The 25246-nt window shown below is 39.5% G+C and overlaps 1 protein-coding gene across 1 annotated transcript in view; it reads right to left on the bottom strand.

The window, feature by feature from the left end:
• Positions 1-25246, bottom strand: part of LOC139329523 (neural-cadherin) — a 325949-nt gene that overhangs the window by 87861 nt on the left and 212842 nt on the right. Inside the window, exon 26 of the mRNA XM_070959899.1 lies at positions 9524-9801. Coding sequence (XP_070816000.1) covers positions 9524-9801 — 278 coding nt within the window. The remainder of the gene's footprint in view (positions 1-9523; positions 9802-25246) is intronic.

The raw sequence follows: 25246 nt of genomic DNA, 5'->3' as shown, positions 1-25246 counted from the left end.
GCATGACTTTAGTGACCAAGAAAACACCCATGCCTGTATTTCCATTTCAACAATGTCATCCTAATTCTCTGAGTGCAAGACAATCTGAGACAGTTTTAGTCACAATGGCCAAGCCCTTCAATCCTCTTAAGGCGGCTTTGTTTTGCTCACTCACTGGCTGTTGGGAATTGTGTTTGTTAATGTCGGACTGGCAGCCGTAATCCCACCCCCAATCCACAACCCTGTCACTTCCCTAATCTCATTATTAATCCCAGTGCCTCCATTATCTGCATGTTCTTCCTCCAATCTTGACCCATAATCTTATTGCATGTATTTGAATATGTTGGGCTGGGGTCATATCTGAAAGCGTCTGTAACAGGAAACTATCCCACAGTAATTCTATTTTGTATTATCTTGTGCTCTCTCTTCTTTCTACTCTTCTTTCCTTCTTATGATCCTCTTGTAACCATTTCCCAATCCTTTGCCCCCATTTTCTGCCTTCTACCTTCCGCTTTCCTGTTTTTCCTCTTTCCTCACATTCTCTTCACAACTCTCCCATTGCTCTATTCTTTTCATAGTTTCCATTATTTCTCATATCTCTTCTCCTTCTACCCTCATTTTTTCATCCCTGACATCCCATTTCTCACCCCCTCTGAACCTGGAGAATCACACAGTAGATGTTGCAGAGCTCAGGTACTGTAGCGTGATTGAAAATGTGACAATCATACAGCATCTGTGTCTCTGGGTTGACAACTTCGCCTGTTCTGCCTTGTTTTTTCCCTGTCATCTACTTGGCTGACACTTCACAAAGAAAGATTTTTTGTATTTTCATTCTGTTCCACGTTCACTTTTCAGAAAAGACATGCAGCACATGATATTTTAGAGGCAACAGAAGTTGAAATATATCATTGACAAGCACCATTTTGACACGTTCATCAGAATTAAAGGCAGGTTTTTCTGTTTTCTCTCCTGTTTCAAGTAGCCAATCAAAACAATGTAGCTAATAGGGAAAGCTTCTGGGATAAATGAAGTGATAAATAAATAGTAACTAGTAAAACCTCTGAGTCAGTAAATGCTGTCTTTCATGAGCTGAAAAGTTTGCAAATTAGAAGCATCATCAGTACTCTGACATAAATTCTGCATCTGCAGGTATGGATGTACTTCAGCAAAAGTGGTTTACACCGTACCCTAGACTTTGACTGTCAAATTATCATGTTGAAATGAAGATGAATTTGTCCAGCATTACTCTGGAGTACAAGATGAAAGTCTGTAAGTTCACTGAACATGTCCAGACAGAAAAAAGTGAAAGTGCTGCTGAAAGTGAAATCATCAGAGTGAAGGTCTTGGTGTCTTCACACAGGCTGTAAAGCCTACAGAGCAGGTGCCCTACTACAACACCAATATAAATGAATAAATGGGTGACAAATTTAAGGACATATATGTAACTTATTAAGGTCCTTACTACCACTAGTCAACAGAGCAGTTCCAGTACCTCTTGTCATGGATTCATAGACAAATGAACAGAATTCCTCCCTTATTTGGTGTTTTGACGATTAAGGTGGACACACAAATGGCTGTATTTCCTACACTCTGTTAAGTTATTTAAGTTTCTTCTAATTCAGTGGAATGGGAGGATGATGAAATGCTGAAACACACACTGTACAATTCTGACAAGTGATGAATATAGTATACAAAAACAACCAGGGATAAGACAAACAACAAACAACAACAAGGTAATACTGTGATTATATTTGCACAGAAATGAATTGGAAAAGTTTGATTTAATGACTTAAAATACCTTATTAAGACCCACATTTTGGGATGAGTCCTCTGGAGACTATCCACCTCACTTTATCCACACAATCAGTTTGCTCCATTAGTACTCTGAACTAGACAACAGAGGTGTCGCACCACTCAAAGCCATGCAACATTGTTTGCAGAGATTAACAGGGAGAGAAGAGAAAAAAAGTCCACATCTGTAATAACTATGTATTTGTGCGTGTGTGTTTGAGTGTGTTTGTGTGCAATCCAGGGATTATGTCTACAGTGGATCCAGCCAGTCATCCGGCTCTGGTCCAGCAGTGAGCCACATTACACGCTGGCTCCATCCATCCACACTGAAATCCTGCCCTTTCCACTCGTTGCTTCTAATTAAATGAAGCTGAAGGGTAAAATTAACTTCTACAAGACACAGCAAGAAAGCTTAGTGAACACGTGTGTGATGAGACATTCATCTGTGCTCACATATGTTTGGAGGGAGTACGTGTGTGTGCTGCTGAACACGTATATCTCTGTTGCTGCTTCAGGATTAAGTATTTGAACATCTTATTCATAGAGCACCTGTACCGGCAGCTGCCACTACGATTTTCTCTTCTGTGATGTCTAAATTCTGCCAAGGACTGATATACGGCCTGCGTGTGTGTTCTTCACTGGTCTGTGTAAATGTACTGTGGATGTTTCTCTTCAGATGATAATTTCAAAGCTGAAATCTGTCATTTATTTTAGTTGTAATCATAATTATATAGCATCCGCATGGCCCAGTGTTGTTTGATGTTAAAGTCAAGCTGAAATTAAACTGCTCTGTAAATGACATGGTGCAAGCTTTTTTTTTTTTTTTCCTAAAAAGCAAAGGCGGTCTGTTTGTCTGCCTGTGCCTATGTAGCCTCACAGAGCCGCTAGCACTGCTGTTGACTCTTCGCCTTGTTTAACCATTGACTGACTTTAACACTGTCTTCTGTGCTAGTCTGAAAAAAGAAAGAAAAAAAAAAGGATAGGGTTCAGTATTGAATTAGAGGCCGTTGCATGGTGGAAACAACAACCTCAAGATAGCTGATTTATTCTGGACAGGAAATGTTCAAGGAAAAATTATAGCTAGCTGTTCATAAATCAAAACTTGCTAGCTTTGTGCACATGTATAGTATTTAGTGTCAGTTCTCTTAGCCACTTAGCCACATCCCGCAACAAATAATGCTATATGACACCAATAAACAAAAGCTGCTGTTCTATAAAAAGCTAAAAACAAATAAACAAAAAATGTAGCTAACGATGTAATATCAAGGTCAACTGGACACTTTTGCATCCTGTGTTGTAGTTCGTATATAATGTTGATTACCTATGTAAAGCTATATATCTATTTCAACACTACTGAATGCGACGATGTGCAGATTTCAGCTGATGAAAGATGACTTCAGCTTGGAGTGTGAAAATTGACTCTTAATTTCATCATAACATCCAAAATCTGCATGGAATTACAGCTGAGATAGTGATAAAAGCTTAGGTCTACACACTGGCGTTTCATTTAATTGGTTGCAAAGAGCCCTTCACTTCCATCATTAAAGATCCGAGCCTGAGGATACACATAGCATCAGGCTGAATTACACAAAGTTAAACAGGGTCATGTCTCCTCAACCACTAGAAGCACCAAAGAGCCTATTTCGTCATCATGTTTGTAGTTAAAAGGATTTGTTGAAATGCTCTCGCCCCACTTTTGGCCTTGTTTACTGAGTGATTTATGCTAATGAAGACACTTTCCTTCAGTTCAATTGTTTGCTAGTTATTCGAAACAAGAACTGGCAGTATGTGACAGCTAACATGCTGGCTTTTTCATCTAGCGGGAGGTTGTGAAAGGTTTGTTTCTATTTATAACGGCAGGTACCAGAGAAGAAAACAAGAGCTGTATTTTGAGTTAGACTCTGTCAAGAATGTTCTGAAAGTCTCATTTTTCATCTGCAAGTCAGACTCAAGACCAGGCAGTTAAATCCTGTCAGGAACTGCAGCACCGATGTCTGCATCCACCAAGGCCTTGTAAACTAGATGATATGAACCCGAATGCTGCAAAAGCGTGGTTCCCAGGCACTTAATGTCAAATTGATGTAAGTGCTTTTATATAGGAAAAGTGGGGAGGATATGCTGCAGTTTTAACAATGAACAGATGGATAAAGGACACATGAGTAAGAATGTAAATCTTTGATTTGAAACAGTATACTGGAAAGCAAGAAACAATATTCAAAAAATGTGCATGTGTTTTTCTGTCTTTCTGCATCCTCCTACCAACAGCGATATGAGTATCAACTGTTTAATTTAAGGTGTATTCTAAAAATTCTTGTGGAGAAATTTGTCCTCTGAATTTGACCAATCCTACCTATTACAAAGCAGACGGTTGTAAGATTTGTCTCACCCCGGCAGAAAGAATTTCAAGCAGTTTCCTCCTCCTTTTCACTCGCACTGTGTTTGACGTTGTGGTGTCATCCCTGTGTCAGTAACAGTGGCTTCTCTGTGAGCATGTCAAGGCTGCAAAGAAAACTCTTTTTCTTCCATTTCCACATCATTTCCTGCATAACCCCAGATGCTACGCATGCAAAGTCTACATAAATTTCATTTTGCTGTTTTTCTGGCCATGTGAGTGCCCATATGCAAAATTACATACTCTATAGTTGAGCTTTGACATTGGTATTAGAGGATGAATGCAACAGCCATTCAAGTGTTGAATTGCTGCTGGAAGCAAGGGAGACATTGGGACTTGGGCATCAGGACGTTGGCGCTAATAAGGGTGTTTTGTACAGAGGAAATTGTCAGACTGTCTCCAGCTGTCCCAAAGTTGTTTTCTATGAATTCTATGGATCCAAGAATATAAAGGCAGGATATTTAGGGAGTCTTTGGGAAGAGTTTGAAAGTTTAATAATAAAATCTCTGTATTCCTTGCTGTATTAAAACATCCTTGGTGTTAATACCCATTTTACATGTTAAGAAAGAAAGAAAGAAATGTTTAAAGATTGTGAGAAAAGTGTGAAATTAAACATCTTAAGCAGAAGTAGCTGAAAATGAGCCTAAAGTAAAAAGCTGAAGTGTTTTCAGCATCTATCTCCTGCAGCGATGAAACTTTTTGTTTGCTGGTTTTAGGAGAGCATGAACAGACAAATCAAAAAGGGAACATTAACACTGGCAGCAGCATGATGCCCCACCAATTAAGGAGCAGCCGCAACCAAAAAGAGTTGCAGTACATGCCCTAATAATCAAGGTCACACTCGCCATATCAACACAGAAAGATATGACCAGACTTGAATGTAAGTCCTCTTGGACCCACTCTAGAGGTCGTATTGACCCATTGACACACAGGCTCAAGACTTTCAGCAAGCAATTGACTTTGACTGAGCCTACGTTTACACGTAGCAGGGTATTTTGGAAAACGGATATTTTGGCCCCTCCGTTTTCAAAAATAACATCGTGCACACAACATCGTTTTCAAAAATGTTGTCTTTTACATGAACCTGGATAAATACAATGTTGAGCGCATCATAACTATGCCAAACCTATGGGCACGAGTGTAAACATAGGTCGCTATGTTATTTCAGTCGCATGTTGTGACGTTTTGGAACCTAAAACACCGTTTAACCCAGTTTACACGCCAACACATAACCGGCGTTTTCAGAAATCTCTACTTTGGCCGGTGTTTTTAAAAATGATTGTTTTCCATGAAAAAAAACTCGAGAGGCCAACCGCATGAAAACATATGCGTTTTCCCTAAGTGTAAAGTAGCTTGAGTTCAGTCCTGAATCTGGTCTCGATTATTAGGAACCAAGTTCACTGGTTCAACTTTTCAAAATCCTAATTTTTGCCCCCACATTTGAAACTAGGGCTGGGCGATAAAACGATAGCGATATGTCTCGCGATAGACATGTCATCAATATCAATAAAAAATGCGTTCGATAAAACATTCAGTAATTTTTTTTCTTGTTGGAAGAAACCTGAAGTTGCGAAGCGAGGTTGGTTGCATGAACAAAGACACTCGCTCTCAGGTAACCGAGTAATGTAGGGAGTAATCGCTAATCAGTGAGAGAGACACGCTAACACGCCAATCGTGTAACATTATCAAGTTCGGTTGCGCCATCTCGTTGTCTAGTGTTTGATGCTTTGCGAGGAGTGAGATGAGAAATAGAAAGTGAGCGCTGCAGCGAGCGAAGAAATTATCAATAAAACAGGGAAAGTCAGCTCGCCAGTATGGAGTTTTTTGGATTTTATAAGTCGGACCGTAGTCAGACCAATGTGGTCTGTAACTTATGCAAGACTGTCGCCCCCACCAAGACCGGTGATACCACAAATTTATTTAACCACCTTAGCCGCGCTCACTCTTTGAAGCGCAGCCGTATTCGCCAACGTCCGCCAACCACAACACCACCGCACAAGCAGCTGACCACCATGCAGAGGTATCTGCTTCAGTGCCTGATGACAAATCATCAAAAAGGCACGAAGACGTAACAGAGGCAGCAGGATAACATATAGCTAAAGACATGCTTCACTGAGCACTGAGGAGAAGCCAGGTTATAAACATCTCTTACACGTGCTTTTTTTTTTCTTAAACACACTTAAAATAAAAATATAATTGAATAGTTCATGTTTGTTTAGAGTAAGAAGAATGACTAAAGTTGTTCATATGTCTAGGCTGGTTTTATAGTTCAGTCAGTGTTACTGTGCTGTCTATCATGTTTGTTTGTTTGTTTGTTTGTATGTTACAGATGTCAAGTCTACCTCAGTTTCTGCTATGTTTACAAAACACTGCACATATTTGAAAACATTTCATTCAGCAGAAGGTGAATCAGTTTGTGAACTTCCTGCACTAAACCTGCAGAAAAAAAGTTCTCAGGTTTCTCTCTGTTTACATTTTTACACTTTTTTTTTTACATTTATTATTTGAGTGTTTTCCATGGTTGTGTTGACATTTCCTTTCCTTTCTGCCTTGATAGCTGAGGGGATTATAATCAGAGGAAGGTTCCATTTAAAATAAAAATGTTTAAATTGAATGTATTTTTCTCCCGGTCCTTATATTAAATAGGTCATAAAAAATATAAATAATTATCGATATCGACCAATATAAAAATATATATCGCAATAGAGTTTTCAGCCATATCGCCCAGCCCTATTTGAAACCAGAACAAAGACGAGGATGGCAAAAAGTAATCTGTGGATGATGTTTTTCCAAAGTGTATTTTGCTGATTCAAAATAGTTGTATAAGAACACTAACAAATAATGGATACTGAATGAGGTTATGTGGTACCTCAATGGCAGAGCTCTCACATGACCAAAGAAATGAAATGAATGGTGAGTAAACATTAGAGTTTAAATTAACTCCCTCAAACATGCTTAGTGTAACTATTCCCTTCTTGCCTCATACTGCAGCTGAAGCTGCCGACACTTTGCCATTCAAATTTGAAATTGCTTCACGAGATGAAGACTATCTTCAGCTGTAACAGCTTTTAACAGCAGTAACAGAGTTCAGGAACTCCCTACTATAAAAATAGTAATTGCAACTTCACTTTAATTAATTCATGGACAGTAATAACACATCAGTGAGAAACAACATACTCTGCTGTTAATGAGCAAAATAAGTGCACAAAAGACCTGGGAGTTCAAATTAAGAGCTCAGGGGTTTGGGGACTATTAGAACATTTGCTGCTATAATATTAAATAAAAGTTTCCTTTAGTGGCACTGTCGTTTGTTTTGATGGGTTAATCTCCATCACATTTTTAACAACCGGCATCATTTTTCCTCTAAACACAGCATGAACACATCCGTACACAGTTACACACGAACACCACAGGCATGATGCCTTCATCTCACTGGCACCCTCTCAAAAGAATATGCTTTGAGGTCATGTTTACTCCATTAATTTCCTTTTAATACCTTCCTTCACATCCATCTTCTCCCTTGCTCTCCTCATAAAATATCCCTAGTCTTCATTCACCATGCCTAGACATTACTAAAAGCTGGGAATAAGCTCAGAAACATTGAATGTTATAAGTGCTTGTGGTATTCATCTTGATATTCCTCTGATGTGTACCTTTGAGCTTCTTTGCAGTCAGGTCATTAACAGCATCAGCCAAACTGGAACCTGATTTACTGGGTTAAACTCCTTTCGTACATAAGCAAACAGCACATCCCACATTGTGCGGTTCATATGTCTGGAGGCCAGGTAGTAGACCTGCTAAGCTGCAGCATTGGGAATTCTTCATGTCTGGCAGAACCAAAAAGTCGGCGTAAAACTAGCACCGGAAGATGTTTACTGATGTTGCTGCACCAAGAGAGATCATTCAAACTGTGGGATAGACACACTCTCTCGATGTGTGCTTTCTTTTCCAATGATGACATGACTTGCTTGGGATTTCTCTATATCTGTTATGTCTGCTCCCGAAGGCTGATCTTGCACACAAGCTGTAGGATAAGCTAAGGAGTGCAGAAGCTTACAACCACACCTAAGCATTAGCCATTCAAAAACACCTCTAATGTCCTGAGATTATTCATTCATTAATGCCTTTCCAATTACTCGATCATACTCCTTGATTATTATCATTCTAAAGCTTCTCAAATAGAACAGATATTAAGTTTCTCATGGTGAGAAAATCTTTGTGCAAATATTACTGGAAATGAAAGAGCTGACAGGTCAACTGGCATGTGACGTTTTCTGGTAGCAAGCCGTAAACATAGTTAACATATGGTGAATAATCAGGCTGGCTCCACATCAGGTCCATATCATTCAGTATTACAACCCCCCAGAGAAAAAAAAACTATGTCAAAATTCTCATATTTCAGCCTAACGGGGCAGCTCAAAGAGACATGAGCAAGAGAAAGCAAGAGAAAAACAAAGGTTAAAGTAATTACCCCAAATTTTAACCTCCACAGCCGGGCAACAGCAAAGAACAAAGACAGGGAGTGAAACAAAGACAGGAAAGAGAAAGAAACAGAGAGAAGCACTCCAGTCAAAATAAAACGAATTGCCTAAAGTATTAAATGAGTTTCCCTACATGGCTTCAGCTTCGATCTCTAACCACACCAACACGCAAACGCAAACACAGAGAGAGAGAGAGAGAGAGAGAGAGAGAGAGAGAGAGAGAAAGGGAAACACATGTACACCAAGACAGTCATTCGAGTGTACAAAACTCCCCATTACACTTTTTGTGATTCCTCCAACACTTGCTTGTCACTCCCAGTTCAATCTGCCAACCTCCTTAACCACAATTACATGTTGGGACATGTGAGGAAAAAAAGACTAGAATAATTTAGGTAGTGTTTTTATATGAAAAAAATGTAAGGAGTTGTATTTCAAGCCCTATTTTTTTTTGGTTGATTCAGGCAAAGTCAGACTGACAGATGAGCTCTCCGGTGCCAAAGTTAATAAATAGCGTGTGTTTGCAAATATCCATGTTTGAACATAAGTGTCAAGATCATTTTTCAGTAAAATGCAACCACAGCAATATTGCCACTTTAACATGTACACAGTTTCAGAAAATTGCATCATTGTATTCATTTATTTATGTACATTTTCACTTTTTAGGCATTTTTGCTTTAGTCATATCTAAGCTCTAAATTCTCTCCTGTATATTACTAGGCAAACTAAATGGCATTAATGTTCCCGGTTATCGTCTTTTTAGTTGTGATGAAGTCAAAGTTAAATGAGGATTTTCACCCGGAGACAAATTAAACCTAGCTGCTTTCTACTAAACTCTTCCCCTTAGACTCAGTTATGTGTATGACGTTCATTTTCAACTCACCTATAGCCATGCTGAGTGTCCACACACACGCCACCATTGAAGCAGGGGTTTCTGGGATATGCAGTGCAGGGCTGGTGGGACTGCTCTCTACCTGGGCAGGAGCAGACAGCTGTGGATTCCACTGTCACAGATACAAGACTCATGGTACCACAATCCACCACTGTGGGTGTGTCTCGCACATTCAAAACGTTGGTGCAGCCAGTGGCCCCTGCACACTCTGAACTCGGACACTCATCTACCCGGATCTGGAAAACGCTGATCTGCAGGAATGACTGGAGCTGGACGGAGAAAAACAGAGCAAATGAAACCAGATATTGGCTCGACAACTGACATGATACTGATGAAACACAAGGTTAAACTGACCTGCACCTCAGTGACTATAAGTAGTACAGTAGGGTATTTCTCCCTTTGCACAGGCACTTCAACCTACCAGTGGGAGGTCATAGTATAGCGACAATGGTCCCCCACCAGCTTCCCACCCCCAAAAATTGTTCCTCTTGTCCTTGGCCATGTTCATTTTGTAATGTTTCCAGGCAGGGTGCTTTCTATTGCTCCTCTGTAAAAGTTAACAAGAACTTGGCACATGAATTTTGCCATCTTAAGTTTCCTTTTGAAATGCAGTCATTTTTGAGCTTTCTGAGATGTGAGATGGCCATGACAGGTTATCTGTGATGCTGATTTCCAGGAACCTAAAACACCTGCTCTTTCTCAGCTCCACTGATGTAGACAAAGGCATTGCTTTTCATGAGATGTCTTCCCCTTTACCCATTAAACGGATGTAATTTGGGATTCTGGTTATATAAGCAAAACTGACTTGACTTGAAATCTGGCTGATGATGTTGATGATGATGTCATCTGCAAAAAACTTGACAATCGAGTTCTCCACATGTCAGGGATTGCAGTCATGGGTGTACAGCATGAACAGGAGGTGGCTCAGCAAGCAGCCCTGGGGGGCTCCAGTGCTGAGCATTAAGCACATATGACTGTCAATCCAAACTGTCTGTGGTCAGTGAGGAAGTCCAGTGTCTAGTTACAGAATGTGGTACTCTAGCCCAGAGTGCTAAGTTTGCCTACCAGTTTCATGGGGAGATTGTACTGAATGCTGATTTGAAATAAATGAAGAGCATTCTTGTGGATGGTATCCTCTGTGGGTCTGTTGGCTCTGAATGCAAGCTGGTGAGGGTTCAGGTTGGCTGGGATGTTGTTTTTGATGTCCTGAAGAACCAGTTTCTGAAAGCACTTCATCAGAATGTGGATGAGTGCTATAGAGCGGCAGAATAGACTTTACAACTGACTCTTTGTTGAGGAAATCAAACTGCGCATGGAATGTGTACAGCTCAAATGAGACTTCACAGACAGAGTGAATGCGCCCCCTGTGGTAGCCTATGATGGTCTGGATGACTTGCCACATATCTTTGGTGTTGAGGTTGAGCTTTTGGTTTTGCTCTGAATGAGCTTTTTTTGGCTTGGGATAGAGGCTTCACTTATCCGTTCATCTAGGCTTTCTGGTCTGGGAATCATTTTATTGTCTTTGTGATCTCACCACATCATCAAAACATTTGCTGAAGTCTGGTGTGAATGTTGGTGTATAATCCTCAAGACATGTGGTTCTCCTGGGAGGCAACATCTCTGAACATGTGCCAGTCTATACATTCAAAACAAAGCTGTAGCTTCATCTGTGCACACTAACATTTTTTCTTTCCTGATGCTTTGACCCTTTTTTATCAGCTGGGAGTAAGTTGGCAAGAAAAGCAGGGAAATATGTGATCAACCAAAATGGTGGCAGGGGCGGTCTACCAGGCATGTTCATGTAAACCCCCTGGTGGGGGAGTAGACGTGGTGGTGGAATTTAGATAAAACAGTTCTGAGACAGACAGGACCCAAAATGTGATGCAAGTGATGTTATGCTTATCTGCCATACCACACTGGCTGGATATCATCAAACTCGTCAAATAAAATTCACTGACTCTAATCCAGTGCTCAGCAGTATATCCCCTTGAGTATACCCCCTTTAAAATGTAAGATTTTAATCAATATCTCATTGAACACAAGAACAATTTCCAAAATTTTGAAAAGACTGAGTTTTATAGAACATTTGTTCAAACTCATAACATGAAAGAAAGTTAATAGCATAACTTAGATCACAAAATCTTCAGTTTTACTTAAATTAGTTGATGCAAAAATGAATACACCCTACAACAAAAAACTACTACATCTAGAATTTTGTATGACCTCCATGATTTTTAAGGACAGCACCAAGTTCTAGGCATGGAATGAACAAGTTGGTGACATATTGCAACATCTATTTTTTCCATTCTTCAAGAACGACCTCTTTTAGAGCCTGGTTGCTGGATGGAGAGCGATGCTCAACTTGTCTCTTCAGAATTCCCCATAGGTGTTTGATTGGGTTCAGATCAGGAGACATACTTGGCCACTGAATCACTTTCACCCTGTTCTTCTTCAGAAATGCAACAGTGGCCTTAGATGTGTGTTTTGGATCATTGTCATGTTGGAAAAGTGCACGATGACCAAGTGCACAGAGTGATGGAAGCACTGTAATTTATTACATTGCAGCTCCTATTTGTACATTATTTATGAGCTGACATAAACATATGATATGATAAACATATGTAGGGTTTTGGCTAAATACTTGATGGTGATAATGGTTAACTGAAACAAATTTATAGTGTATCCAATGCTATTACCACTTTGTCAATGTGAGTACATTTGCAAAAGGAACATAACACAACCCAAATCCAGCACATAACACATAACACTAGCACTCATTACCCTGTAATAGCTGCTCTTTACACTAAATGCATGCGTAGGTAATCATGTCTGACTAATCTAGCTTACACAGACCAATAACCACATGTGTAAACACAACAAGAGAATGCTGATGTGGAAAGTGCATTCATTGTGTGAATGTATTACAGTACAGTAAGCAGTTTAGGCTGAAGAATTCAAGCTGTGATTCTGCATGAATTCCTGAAAAAATACGCTAAAAAGTGATGAGGCAGAAAGGAAACTATGACTCTTGAGGTTGAACGGTTTGACAAAGCACTGGAAGGGAAAATGAAATGGACATGCTTATGCACTACAGTGTTGTGGTGTAGTGGGTTTTGTGATGGTGGGATTGCATTTGAATATGCTGATATCCTTGATTGGTAAGAGTACTCATGTATGCATAGACACAGATGCGCACCCAGACACACACACACACACACACACACACACACACACACACACACACACACACACACACACACACACACACATACACATACACACACACACACACACACACACACACACACACACACACACACACACACAGTGTGAACTGTGTTGAACCACAAAAAAGGGGGTCACTTCATGTTCAAGGTTGTGGACTGATTGGATCTCATTCAGTGAGACTGGATTGTGCTCCTTAAACATGCAGTTTACATCTATTCCACTTATTCCCCCAAATGGTCTGTGCTGTACTAGTTGTAACTTTGATTCCGCTTATGTCTTATGGATCATTGTTCACTGACTGATGTTTCATATGATTTGAGCTTTCATTTATTCTGTCCATTTTCCATTTACAAATGCTTCTGTTCATTGGTTTCCATTGGCTTCAATGTTTCTGAGAACATGTAGAGTCTTGTGCAGATTAAATTAATCATGGATTGAGGGTTGTCCAACTATAAGTCCAACTGTTTATTATGTCTCTGCATATTTATAAAACCTATTCCCTGCATTACTTGTGTCACTGAGTGTTACATGACAGTTTGTTTTGCTTGGTCAATCAAACAGAATGTGGAGGTAGTGTCAGTTGAGAACAAATTGGTTTGTAGGTGTTACAGGGATGTCTAATCAGTGTCCTTGTATGTGGAATGGCTGTTCTGCAGGTGAATCCAATCTATGAATAAATATGGTGCGTATATAATGTGTTTCCAGTTCACTTCTGTAAACAGTTTGACATCAGGTGTGTACAGTGTACCATTTGGCCATTATAAGGTAAGAGGATAAAACGTGGCATTGTTGGGGATGGATCTTCTTAAAAGGGCTGGTGACGCAAATGTGTCTGTAGCACTAAGTACCAAGAAGTATTAACGTGAAATGTCAAAAACAGTATGGTTGAGTTTCATAGCTGTTGCTATGAAAGCATAGCTATGGCCCTTCAAAAAAATATATTTTCTACTAATATTACTTTGTACTTACTTACAACATTTCTAATGTCAACATGTGTTGCTGTTGGAACTTGCATAGTCTAATAAATTTGCAGCGTGGAAGCAGTGTATTAAACAATAAATGTTAAGAACATAGTGAGCACACAAAAGAGTGGAAAGTTCACAGGTGGATTGTGCTGCAGGAGAAGTTTGTTTGAATGTTTTTTGTACTTTTTGGATTGCATGACAGCATTGGAATCTACTGTAACTGGTCCATTTAAACGGACGAGCTGGTATCCATGCAAGTACACCCCAGATCTTAACCAAATTTTGAGAAAATGAACAAAAGAAAATGTGAATGAATGCTTGTTTCTATCCAATACCGTTTTGTGATTACTGGGAGTTCATCAAGATAAGCAGTAGGTGTAGCCAGTTCTCCAGTTGTAAAAATCATTACACCATTTCAGAGGAATAGGGCTTAATAAGATGGCATAATTAAATAAGTGCCAGTCGAACTTCAGACAGAGAAAATAAAGCAGAAAAAATGATGGAAATGTGACATTTTTGTTCGTTTGTTCTGTGTGCAGCGATGAGATATTTAATCTGCACAAACAGATTCTTCTTCTTCTTTCTTGCAGAAACAGCTGATCAGTCATCTGAGTTAAATGTTCGCTATGTCAGAACTTACCCACAAAAGGTGTGTCTAAGTACATTAGCACATTAACACATACTTGCGATACTTCAAAATGTGCACAAAAATACACTGACAGAAACACAGGCCTGAGACAGACTGAAGTAACATATTTTTATAGCAAGATTTATTTCATACTCAAAAAATTCTGGGCCTAGTATTACCTCAAAGAAGCTTGTGTTCACTGTCTTTATCTGCAACATTAATGCATTATACTTCTATACTGATGAACAGAAAAAAATAAAAAATGAGGAAATCAGGTCAATAGGTTTTCTCCATAATATACTGTAGGTCAAGTTCTTTGCTGTCTCCTTCCCAGCACAGGATAATGGATCTTTAAAATCTTTGACACTAAAAGCCAATGAGATGCTCTCATGAAGTATAGAAATGTGTGCAGTCAGGGATGAGGTGGGTGAGAGAAGGGGAGAAGGGGAACAATGATTGGGGGTGGGACAAGAAAATTACCACATTGGTCTCATGCTAGTGATAATTTCTTGTTAGTTTGTTTGTGAAGTCAATAATATTATCCTATCTAATAATATTTGAAATTATTGAGAGAAAAAGAACATATTAATATGCATTCCTTAATTCTTATTGATGGATGTTGGTCAACATTTCTTTTTTTCTTTTTCTTTTACTGTATCTCAAGGCTCTACAGTCCACCTAAATGTATTTTACTCGAAAGCTTGCCCATCTTTTCTACATAGCTTCCCAAATGTTTAGGAAGTGTACAGAGAGGCTTACATTGAATCTTTCAAAGGCAGAACTGTGTGTATAGCAAGTAACAATGGACCAGAGACATGTATTGTTCCTTGGAGTATTGTTCCAATATACTGAGAAACTCCCTCTACTTCTCCCAAGGCCACATTAATATAATGACAAGCTGAACCCTGGTATCTGAGCTCCATACCAATGATTTGTAAAGAGTTGAAAACCAATGTAATATCATTAAAAGTCAAGTGGAATATGCTGGAGAGCACTGAAGGATAACTTTCATTCTTGAGGTAGAGCAGGAAGAAATATAAAGACAGGGAATAAAGGTTTTTTTTTTCCTGTTTTTTCCCTTTTTTTCCTACTTCTGAGGCATTACTGGAGAAATGGGAACATTAATAGTAAGCGCTGCATCATATTCTGGCACCCCCCCTTCCCTTCCTCTTTCTTTCCCATCAACCAGCTGCCCCCCTCCTCTATCTCCTCAGCTCCCGTTCATCCTCTCCATAGCCACGCTTCACATCTCATTCTGATCAATGTCTTCTACGAAGAACCTGGCTGAATTCAGATGAAACGCTTGGCGCTCTCCTCACAAATCACACCTGAAAGCCTCGGCTACCTCTGCGCTTACATATCTTTCTCTACCTCTCTGCTTCTCTGCGTAGCCATGCTTTTCTCAGCCGAAAAACTTATTAATATACTTGCAGGCTTTTCTGCGCACCTCTAATCTTTTGCCTCTTTTCTTCCTTGACAATACTCATATGAAACAAAGAGTGGGTAACCAGGAAAGATACAAAGAAAGAGGCAAACGGTTGAATCCAGTGATTGACCTGAACTGACCACCATGGCCATGACTGGACTCTGGACTGTTTCTCCCTGACAGACATACACATGCAAATACAGACTGGCTCATGATTCCCTCTAGGTCAGCGCTCTCTCATTCTCTCCTTGCTGGGGTGAAATGCATACAATTCCACTTTCTATGGTTTTCTCTCTCTCTCTCACACTCACACACTCACACACACACACAGGTCTCCTACCCCCATTCAGACTTTTGAAACGTGAAATGAGGTCTGACTGAAGCCAGTGGCCAGAGAGCATCAGGGTGATGAAGTCAAATGTTGAAACAAACTAACCCTCTTCTATATAAAGATGACATGCTTCTTTATGCTTTGAGTTTTGCTTAGCCTTTCCTTTCTAGTGGGTGAAATGTCATTTATGATGACAATTTCTGATTAAATATAGGAGGATCTATATCATTTTACACACCCTTTTCAATTGACAATGCAAAGTTCTCCTGGAGTTTCTTTTTTCTTCACTTTTTTTCTGTGACTACAAAGCCAGTATTACAGGCATAATCCACACTGTGCATTTCTGTTAGAGTCGGGTTGGGTTGGATTTAAAAGAATATTCCACACTCATGAGAGAGAGAGAGAGAGAGAGAGAGAGAGAGAGAGAGAGAGAGAGAGAGAGAGAGAGAGAGAGAGACATTAAAGAGAGGTAAAACATGGGGAGGGAGACCATTCCAACACACAATACAGGCTGTGTCTTTGGCAATATGAGTTGGTCTTTCAAGAAAAAAACATGAATCAGCCATCAATTACGGAATATTTCCATCACAAACTCCATGATAACATGTAAGGCTTAGAGCTTTTTAGTAGTGCTGTCAAAAATATCGTGTTATTAAGGCGTTAACGCAAATCAATTTTAACAGCGTCATTTTTTTTATCGCGTGATTAACGTTCTTTGTGACCTAGTGAACTTGTAGTTTTTTATAAGCTGTGTCCACTGCTAGTAACGTAAGAAAAACTACAGGATCCGATTGTAAACTGGAAACAAAACAATAGACACGCCCCACGCATGTTTTGGTCTCTCCTGCTCGCTAGCTGTGAAAGTGTAGGCGGATGTCAAGCGCGAAACGCTGAAATGGATGCAAACAAGATTCTGAATAGAAAGTTAAGTTTAGTTTCAAAAAATTGCCAGATGGGTCGACTGACAAGACCATAGTTTGGACAGAGGCATATGGATACCGCAACTAAAAACAAGCTTACTGCAGCCATAGCCAAGTAATGTTCATTGTTTCTGGAGAGAAATAAGAGGCTGGGTTGATGAGCCTCAGGTGAATAAATAGAAGAGCATCACAGTCTGACTGCTTGTATGTTCAAAGGAAACTTAAGAAAGGAAAGTTTAAGCCATGGTTTAACTGCACTATGGGTTAGGGTTAGTCCTAGTCCTGAGGCTGAGTCCTAGTTTACAGTGATGTGCACTTTGTGACTTTATCTTGTATCACCCTGTTCCCTTAGAAAGGGTTGTTGAAGGGGCTTTTTTGTAACCAAGTATTTATTTTTTGTCGTCTGTTTATTGACAGTGTTAAATTGTGTGAGATTTGATTCATTCAAATGTGAATGACTGCTCAAAGTGAGAGTGTTAATGTGAAATATAACACATTACATAAAACATTTGCATAAAGCAAGCCTATCCACTTTTCCATGTTGATAAGAGTATTAAAATGATAATTCAAGGGACATTTAGAATAGATAAAAATGTGCGATTAATTTGCGATTAATCGCAAGTTAACTATGACATTTATGCGATTAATCGCGATTAAAATTTTTAATTGATTGACAGCACTACTTTTTAAACAAGGTACCAGTCTTTTAGCTGAATACAATTGAATGAATTACCATTAGATGGGATTTTCTCTCTTTCTAATCTGCATTTGCTGTATCCATTTCAAATTAACAGCCTAAAAGAGTTTCAGTGGATAGGATCCCTTCATTTCTTGACAAGGCTTTTATTAGGAAATATTTACAAGAAAATTGTTCTCGCACAGTGCCTGACTTTCTAGTATGTTACTACAAATAGTAACATACGAGACTGATCTGGATCACAAAGGTGTTGAGAATGGCATATTATATTGCTGAATTTAATTGCAATTGCAGTGCTGGCTGATTTACGGGGGAATACGGAGAAACGGACAAACGGGGTGGAGCAGAAAGCCGGCTCAGACGGAGTTCCTGTGATGAGAGTGGATCGAATGCAGAAATCACTTACAGATTTCGGCATAGTAGAAATCACTCTCGGAGGAGGAATACGCTCTTCAATACGACCAAGGTGGTGAGATGTGCACACCTGCAGACATAGGGACTTGACAGACGGAGTAGTCAGGAACAGGCGAGGTCGAATACCAATGAAAAAGTAGGCAGTGAACGCTGGAGAGTCTGGCATGATGCATAGACAATCTGGCAACAGGAAAGAATGCCAGTGCTGCTTAAATACCCTCCTGATGAGTCTAATAGGCTAGTAGTGCAGCAACAGGTAAGTGCTGGGCTGGACTTTGACATTTGGGTATTTTTGTATCAATCTATAGTGTTCTAAGGAACAAAATGCATAAGCTGTTTTCTTTTGTTGTTTTTTTCTTTTCTTAAGCATGGTCATTTTCATTTCATACATTAGTTTGACTTAATTGACCTTTCACTTTTTGTTCGAAATTCTAACTACCTTCTGAAAAAAGACCCCACCAATCTCTAATGATTTGTCTGACTCCAGACAAAGTTCAATCGTGTTACTCAACGAGGAGCACCCCCGATATCTATCTCTTTGCCCTATCGCCCTATTAGCAAATGTTATTCTCTTAATAACCACACAACAAGGAAGCTAGTGAGCAATGTTCAACAGATCATGACACAGAACCATCTCTGTGTGGAAGCATGTCAAATTTGACACGACATGGAAAATACTTCAATAAAGGCATGAAACACGTTAAAAATGCGACTACTGAGTTTTATAGCTCTTGATTTATCAAAACAGATATCAGTATTGCAGTGTCTACCCATGGTGTGATTAGACCCAAATGCTCTTAGAAAGATAAGATTAAAATAATAGACATGATTTAACTTTTAAATCCAAATGTGCTGGAGATCTGCCAAAATGTTAGAATGCAAGTGTCTTAATATCTTAATAGGAGTGATCACACTCCTTGATGCTGTGCATATGGTGGTTGAATTAAATCACAACAGATCAAGTTCATTTGGACAGGTGAGAAAAGGTCGACCAAAATCTGGTGGAGATTTACCAGCTGCTCCCTGAGCTGTTCTCAGAACCCTTCTATATCAAGAGGAGGATCATTCAAACTAAGTGCTGGCACAAAAACAGTGAAGAGCGCATTTTGCACCTGCTATTGATCTGTTTAAGATTTCAAGCTCTCCACTAACTGTTTTCCTCATTCTTATCATGCAATGTCAAAGTATGACAATGCGAGAGTAGATCTCTTTTCTTCTAAAAAATGATAAAGAGAGTGCCAATTGTATCATATATTTCTCAGTCCGCTATTTAGCTGGTAGCTACATAGTTTTTTGTGGGCAAATATGCCAGATAATAAACAGTAATAAAAATCTCCCACATTATTTAAGGGTATCACTTAAGGATAAGATCTGAATCTTCCAAGATCTGTAGAGCAGCTCTTCATGTCAGTTTGTGATGCTAATGTAAGTGGCAACAATGTAAAGCTGTCATCTGTTTATTGACACTGTTAAACTGTGTGAGATTTGATTTATTCAATGAATTCAGATGTGAGCATGTGGAGAAAATAAAAACTTCAAACAATATGGACCTGGTCTGATATCCAAACCCGGTACCAGATGTCAATCAAGCTGCTGTGCTTCCTCTGATATAATCAGTGTTTGTCCATATTTGTTACCCTGCTAATTTATGCTTAAGTGATATTACTGTGGAAATGAGCATCAAGCTCACAACCCTGCACTTAAGAAAACATGCCAATTAAAATATAAAAGCATCCTTCACAGAACAGTTATGAAAAATAAATGAAGTTGATCAGTTTGGAGGTCAAGGCTAGCATAAGTATGTCTTACACTGCAATGTGCATTAATTACTCTTCACTGAAAGATAATGGGGCTGCACGGTGGCGCAGCAGGTAGTGCGCGTGCCTCACAGCACGAAGGTTGCCGGTTCGATCCCCAGGTCAGGCGGGGCCTTTCTGTGTGAAGTTTGCATGTTCTTCCCGTGCATGCGTGGGTTCTCTCCGGGTACTCCGGCTTCCTCCCACAGACCAAAAACATGCTCATTAGGTTAATTGATGACTCTAAATTGTCCGTAGGTGTGAGTGTGAGTGTGAATGGTTGTTTGTCCTTGCATGTGGCCCTGCAATCGGCTGGCGACCGGTTCAGGGTGTACCCCGCCTCTCGCCCATTGTAGCTGGGATAGGCTCCAGCCCCCCGCAACCCCGAAAGGGATAGGCGGTATAGATAATGGATGGATGGATGAAAGATAATGTAGATGAAAATGACCTAAATCCTCCTGTTTCCCAGACAGTCGATGTTCACTTGGCCGTGGCATCCTACTTTCCTGTGATGTACAGAACTTTGAGTCAAGTGGTGGAAAACAGAGAAAGTTTTCAGGACAAATGAGTATCAGTATGTTGAAAAAATACATACTTCTGGACTTCCAGGGGCTTCCTGAACGTAATGCACAAGTAGTTCTGAGCTTTGTCTCAAAAGTATGAAAATTTACCCAAATATCCTATAATAATCCATGAATTTAATTTAACAATTTAGAGAAACAGGATAGGATGGCAATGTAAAACTTAATTTAGTTTTCCATTTTATCCATGTCTCCTCAGAGTGGGAAAATCCTCGGAAAATACATACAGTTTATAGAAATCCAGCAGAAGTTGCTTTAACTGACTTTGGGCTCAGCATTGCTTTGCAGTTGAATGATATCATTGGTAGGTCATCAGGCACATCAGCTGGTTCCACATTAAATGGCGCAGCAAATATGTTCCTTTTGTTTACTTTCATGTCCAGAAACTGCTCTCCAAATGCCTGGAGGAGTTTTCACTCTAACCAGCATATTCAGATGCCGTGGCAGGCTTTTGTTCTTGCATAGTAAGAAAATTAATTGCGTTCCCTCTTTCCACTTGCCTTGCCACAGCTTTATTGTAAGTACTTTGCTGCAAATGATTTCACATGTGAAAGCAGAGATTTGGGGAGAGGTTTGGATCTTGAAGCTTGAGGTGGTAATGTCCACCATGAAGACCAAATCACATAGCCGCTGCGAGAATCAGCTAGATTTGTCTGCTCCTAGTGTTCTCTGTTTCCCTTTTCCCCTAGTGTTATGTGCCTGTCTGTCTGTTCCCCTGTCTGTCTCAGCTGGGTGTTTCTCTGCACCCAGCTGGCACCGCCTCTCTGGCAGTGCACCAGGCGCGCATGAGCCTATTAGGGCTCAGTGTTTAAGGAAGTGGGCGCCGGATTAGCCTGATATCCCCCATGAATTTTCCAAAACTGTGCCCAGTGAGTACGTCCAGTCTTTGCCTAGTTGCGCTCTCCATATTTTGTCGGTGGCTTTTTTCTTTTGCCTCACCTGTGCTTTGTTTGTTCAAAGTGCCTACCAGCCACGTTCAGCCTTTGCCCAGCCTCAGCCTCCATCCAGCCTCCCACGTGAAGAATTGTTTGTTCCACTCATCGAGTGTGCCTTTTGTTTCTCTCTCCACTCGTTGAGTGTGCTTTTGGTTGTTATTTCCACTCCTTATGAGTGCGCCTTTTGTTATACTTATTGTTAATAAATTTGTTTTTTCTTTTTCTTACTCTTGTCTCCTGTTTTGTGCATTGAGCCCAGTTTCTTATAAATTTGGGCCAAGCCTAACAGCCGCTTGCTATCACCGGTTTTCCATTCATCTTCATGAATTGTTTACTTCTTCCCTCAGTTGACAAAAGCATGTGAGTATATTGGCATTACTCAGCCATTGCACCTCACAATAACAAACCAGATCTCTGCACTCTGGTTGAAGCTCACTCAGTAGCTCCTTGTATGGGTGCCACTTTAGCCCTCTGTTTTTGATGAAATGACTGTTGTCATTACATTGTTGAGCTTCAGGGGATGTGCACACAGACTTTCCTGATGTATGATACAGTGGCACAAAAGTAAGTCACTTGGATTGAGACTGAGATGACTCATTTCTTTTTTGACCAATGCACTTAATCCCATCTGTGGCAAGGCCACTTAGCTAAAATAGCCTAAATGACTTTCTCAAACAAATCCTCACCTTAAGTAGTGCCATGTATGGCATGCAAAGACAGCAATTCCTCCCTCTGCAGTAATCCCATGCACAAAAATGGCTAGTTGGGCTTCATTAGTTATGTCTGTTGTTTCGTCACAAATTTCGTGTCGTTCAGTGCTTTTTCTATATTTTCTGCAATGTCAGTGATCCCCTCTGTGACAGTTCCTCAAAACCGACATTCTGAAACTATTTTATTTGTCTGGAGCTAGTAGCCTCACAGCAGCAATAAGGTACTCGTTCACAATTTTTCCTTCTGAATGAGGTTTTAGTTTCTCTGCTATTAGCTCACTCACCACAAAAGTTGCTTGCATAATGTTGTCTGGTCTTGTGAAAGCTGCTTGTGGGCATCAAAACTCCAGTGAAGACTTTATCCAAGCACATTTGTCCTTGCAGCTCAGTTTAGCATGTTTAGAGCTGTAATAACACTCAAGGTTTGGTGAGACTCCACTCTTCTTGACAGCTGCCATGATGCATGTTATTAATAAGGTAAAGGTACATGTGTCATGCATTAACCCTGTCTGTGACCCAGGAATACATTCAGAAAGGATCACCTGGAAGGATGTGTCAGTCTTGTATTTTAGTTTCCATTATCACAGAAAAAAAAAAGTAAAGTAGAAAAAAAAAAAAAAAACAACTTCTCAGCAAGCTCTAAAATAATCTATTATTAGAGCTGTCACTTTTACTGTGATTGCATTTCTTTCTCTGTCTCTCTATCTCTCTGTCTCTGTCCAACCCAAGGCCACACCCAGAGACTGGCTGTGTGATCATTTGCCAAGTGCATGTTCATGAGGCAACTGTTGGGTCTTTGTAGATAAAAAATTATGGTCTGTACCAGATCTATATAGGAAGTATCCTGAGACAACTTCTGCTGTGATTTGGCACTATATAAATTGAATTGAATTGAATTGGTTAAAACGAGACTGAACTCAATTTTGACAAAAATATCAGACAAAACCTTTATAGTTCCAAGGTGACAATAAATTTAGATAAATTAGGTAATCTGAATATTATTGACACATGGTGCCCAATGATTAAGACTTCCAGACATAAGACATACTCAAGAGTTAACTACACATTTGTTTCCCCTCATCTGAACATTGTTTTAATTTTACAGATGTACTTCCTATTGTGGTCCCAGTGATAACCACACTCCAGTGATGTATAATTTTCAGATACTACAGTAACCAAATGCATAGGTGGTGCTTGATATAACATTACTCCAGAATTCTGAGTTCTTGGAATGACAGATTAATCAAATAATTGAAGTATTCGTAAAAATCAATTCAGAGACGGCATCTTCACCCCAAATATTTGGGGAAAGTACTAAAAGCTTTATAAGATGAGAATCCTATTAATTTAATTTTTTTCTCATTTAAAGGCATCCAAAAACCATAGAATAATGCAAATGGAAAGTGAAGTACAGACACTAAAATCAGATCAAAAGCATCAGTTCTCTGACCAGACTCAATCAACTCTCTTGGTTCTGAAATTTAAATCAAATAATTTGCTCAAGGCTAAAGCTGCATTCATCATCCACCATACTAGAGTTACATATTACAATCAGAGTTCAAGTAGACTTCTAGCTGGCAGGTTAAAACAAAATTAATAATTTTCCACGATCAGTGCAATCAAAACTCCATCAGGACCTTTTACCCATTACCCAGATGAAATAAATCACACTACTGGATCATTTTACTCTCATCCCTATACATCTGAACCTACTCTTGATCTGACTGCTCTCAAATCATAATTGTCACAGCTCAACCTATCTTCATTCAATAATGAGGATGTAGAATACCTTAAGGTAACACTTACTCTCTCAGAACTTAAAGAGGCTTTGAATTCAATGCAAAAAGCAACATCACCACACCTTGATTGTCTGCCTCTGGAGCTGTTCATAGAATGCTATCGGTTCACTCCTCTTAGATTCTCTTAATTCTGCTTCTGACACTGGGTTCTTTCATTGTGACCAAAATACATCCCTTGTATCAGTATTAAAAGGTAAGCCTCTTCTGAGATGCAGCAGCTACAGACCAATATCAGTCAATATCAGTCACAACAGAACTGCAGCCCTTTCGAAAGTTTGCTTTTACATGTTTATGTTTAAATAAAACCAAATTCTCAGATTTATTGCACACAAAATCTCAAAGTGGAAGGCAAAATCTCACGAATAAAAATCAATGTTCTTGGTAGGCTAAATTTTCTTCTTCCTATGATTTCCATGTCCCCACCAATAAATACTTTGACAGAACACATTATCTGACTTAGATAGATAGATAGATAGATAGATAGATAGATAGATAGATAGATAGATAGATAGATAGATAGATAGATAGATAGATAGATAGATAGATAGATACTTTATTCATCCCCAATAAATAAATAAAACAGCTTTATTCATCCCCAAGACAAAGTCACACTTCTAGATTCGTTTGGGATTGCAAAAGACGTCACATTTGGCTTCATACACTTCAACATTCTAAGCACTTGGGAGGACTGGCAATAGCCGATTTTAAATTCTATTAATGGTCAATTCAAGCCATTGACAATGGTGTGACATAGAAACTGGTACACATTAGCCTCAGACAGTGCAGGAAGTAGTAAAACTATGCAGTAAGGCAGATGTAATGTTCTGTGGACTGAAGCTTAGATAAGCAAGAGTGTTTGGACCACTTAAAACTCTGTGACTGGTCTCCAATCTAATATAATTACAGTTTACTGCATAATCCTGGCAGTTGGGCCTTGAATGGAGTCCATAGTCTTCAGGAATAGCCTGCATAATAAAAATTGATTACTTTCATTCGAGTGTTATTCTCTTCCTGGGTTTTCTTGGTTCCTGTACCTGCAGTTGAGATCAACAATCCATGTCCATGGAGTTCTGTGGGATTCACCTTAACCTTCTTATCCACTGAGGACTTGGGTCAACCCTTAATCAACATCTGCTGGATAGGTGTCCAAAATTTATAATTACTTAATCTCTAAAAGTGCCAAAACTCTGCCAATGGCTGAGTCCTGAGTCCTTGAACTTAACTGGGGCAACATTTGGGCTAATATATTAAAATCATCCAACAACCCGGAACATCAGCTCATTC

Source organism: Chaetodon trifascialis, chromosome 1, assembly GCF_039877785.1.
Source record: "Chaetodon trifascialis isolate fChaTrf1 chromosome 1, fChaTrf1.hap1, whole genome shotgun sequence".
In the NCBI taxonomy this organism is placed as follows: domain Eukaryota; kingdom Metazoa; phylum Chordata; class Actinopteri; order Chaetodontiformes; family Chaetodontidae; genus Chaetodon; species Chaetodon trifascialis.
This window is presented reverse-complemented; position numbering and strand designations above follow the sequence as displayed.